The sequence below is a fragment of the Artemia franciscana genome, chromosome 3, assembly GCF_032884065.1.
Source record: "Artemia franciscana chromosome 3, ASM3288406v1, whole genome shotgun sequence".
Taxonomy (NCBI): domain Eukaryota; kingdom Metazoa; phylum Arthropoda; class Branchiopoda; order Anostraca; family Artemiidae; genus Artemia; species Artemia franciscana.
The window spans coordinates 10,478,991-10,481,298 of record NC_088865.1 but is presented as its reverse complement, the minus strand read 5'-3'; the positions used below and the strand labels follow the sequence as shown (position 1 = coordinate 10,481,298).

General features: G+C 32.9%; 1 protein-coding gene across 1 annotated transcript; it reads right to left on the bottom strand.

Annotated features, from left to right (window-relative positions):
• Positions 1-343: 343 nt before the first annotated feature.
• Positions 344-1,955, bottom strand: LOC136024868 (TBC1 domain family member 17-like). The gene has a single exon (XM_065700389.1). It carries the CDS (start codon positions 1,953-1,955, stop codon positions 804-806), a length of 1,152 nt encoding a protein of 383 aa, XP_065556461.1. The 3' UTR covers positions 344-803.
• Between the last annotated feature and the right edge of the window lie 353 nt (positions 1,956-2,308).

The window sequence follows — 2,308 nt, the reverse complement described above, 5'->3', positions numbered from 1 at the left end:
TCCACCCAGCCACACACAGATACCTACACACACTTAAGCCACACAATAGAAACAATAAATAAAACAAAACGAAAGAGTAAAAGAAAAAGAGAACAAATTCGGTAGATATTGCAGCCCCAAAAGCTGAGCTTGTGGGAGTTTAATCAATACAGCAACATTACAAAAAAGACAACAAAGACAGTAAATAACACAACAGATAATAAAACTAAGACAACATCCACAGGTACAACTCTAATTCAACAACGTACAAAAAATGAAAGAGTAAAACGAAAAAAAGAACAATACGGCTGATATTGCAGTTTCAAAAGCTGAGCTAGTTGGGGGCTTAATCAATGCTACAACATCAGAAACAAAACAACAAAGGCAACAAATAATACAACTAAGAAAACAAAAAGTACGACAAAGCACTATTATAGCAACATTAAAAATAATACGACACGGCAACATCACTAAATTACGAGTAATTCAATACAGCAATATTAAAAATAAGACGAGTAATACAAATAAGACAACAAATAGTGAAACTAAGCATTATTACACCAACTTTACAAATAATACAATACAGCAACGTTATGAATAACTCAATACAGCATTATTACAATTAAGACAACGAATAATAGAACTAAGACAGCTAATATTTGCGAGTAGAACCTGACCCTAGCACATCTACATATCGAACTGAACACTCGGATTTTACGTATAGGAATGGACACTGCAATATTCACACGGAGGACTTACAATCGGGTACACACATACACAGTTTACATTGCATTTTTTACATATAGAACTTAATGCTGGAATATTTATAGTAAAACGAATCGATCACTACCTTCGTCTTCGCAAACTGAAAGATTAAGTATATCTTTAATCTCGCAAGGAATTACAGGATTAGCAAGAAAAGTTCTGTAATAGTTTCTCGCCTTCTTTAATAGTGCATCAACATCCATATTCCCGGCGAGACGGTTGAAGTACTGTAAAATATCATTCTCATCTAATTTTAATTTTTTATCCATAATATTTGATTTTTCTTTATTAAAGATGGCAAGGGCAAAAAGTACATCAAAATTTCTTGGAAGAGAACGTGGAGGCATTTGTTCCCCTGGTGCTGGAATACACGCAAAGAAACAATCCCAAAGTCGCAGAATTTCCTCAAAAACAAATTCACGTTGAAACAGCACCATCAAATGCTGATGATAAAATTTGAAATCATCACAGTTATTTGATTTAAGATATTTATAAAACTTAGGATCTGTGAACTTCAACAATCTAGCCAAATCTTTCAATCGTTTGATCTGATGAAATTCCTCTAAATCAAAATTATTCCTCCAAACCGTCATAACTCGACTAAAACACCAAAATGCCGCCGTTTCATCCTCGATTATTTTTAATATGACGATAAGTATGTCTGACATGCCTTGATAATAGCCAAAACTATAGTTATACATTAAATAAGTCATTAAAATATTATAAGAGGTGTCCGCTATGTCATCATTGTCCAAGAGTCGTCGTAAATCGATCTTAATGACTGTCTTGTATTTATCATATGAAGATAGTTTCTTCTCTGCCTGATCATCCAAGGAAAGCCATAGTTTCTTAAGTTCCAAATATTCTTCTCCAAGTTTTTTGCGACGCTCATCACGCTCAGCGCTGGGTGCATTCCAAAAATCGTAGCCTAAAAGGAATTCCCAAGCTTGTCTTCTGCAGTCATTTGCTAATCCTCTTTTGTAAATTTCACATCTTAAAGCAAGAGAATTTTCTTCTGATGTTCCTACGTTGGAAAAATAATTTTCAAATTCTTCTTTACTAACGGGTGGTTGAACTAACTGTTGAGAGTCACAATCAGAAGGAATCGAGTCAAGATGTTCATCTTTTTTTTTAACTCTTCTCGCCAATCTACGTATTTGATTAGGTATTTTCATTATAATATTTCTTAAGCCTCTAAAAAGACGACACATATCTTGTTATTTATATATATAGATTGCTTTATTCATACTTTATTGTACTGGCACTATTCATTCAGCTCAAGAGTTTTCACATTCATAAAAAATTTTGAATATAATATCTTGTATTTTAACTCGGTCTATGCTTTCATAAGATAATGAAGAATTTTTTGCATCTTAAAGCCCATTGATGTTTTGTAATTAACCATTGAGTTTCACTACGATGTGGGAAATACAATGCAAATCATACTAATGGCAGTCGAAGCTGAAAAGGAAAGCTTCAATCTATATATATAAAAATAAGTTGTCTGTGTGTTATGTCTGTTACACTATGTCTGTTACGCCAGATTATATCTTCTATATATATA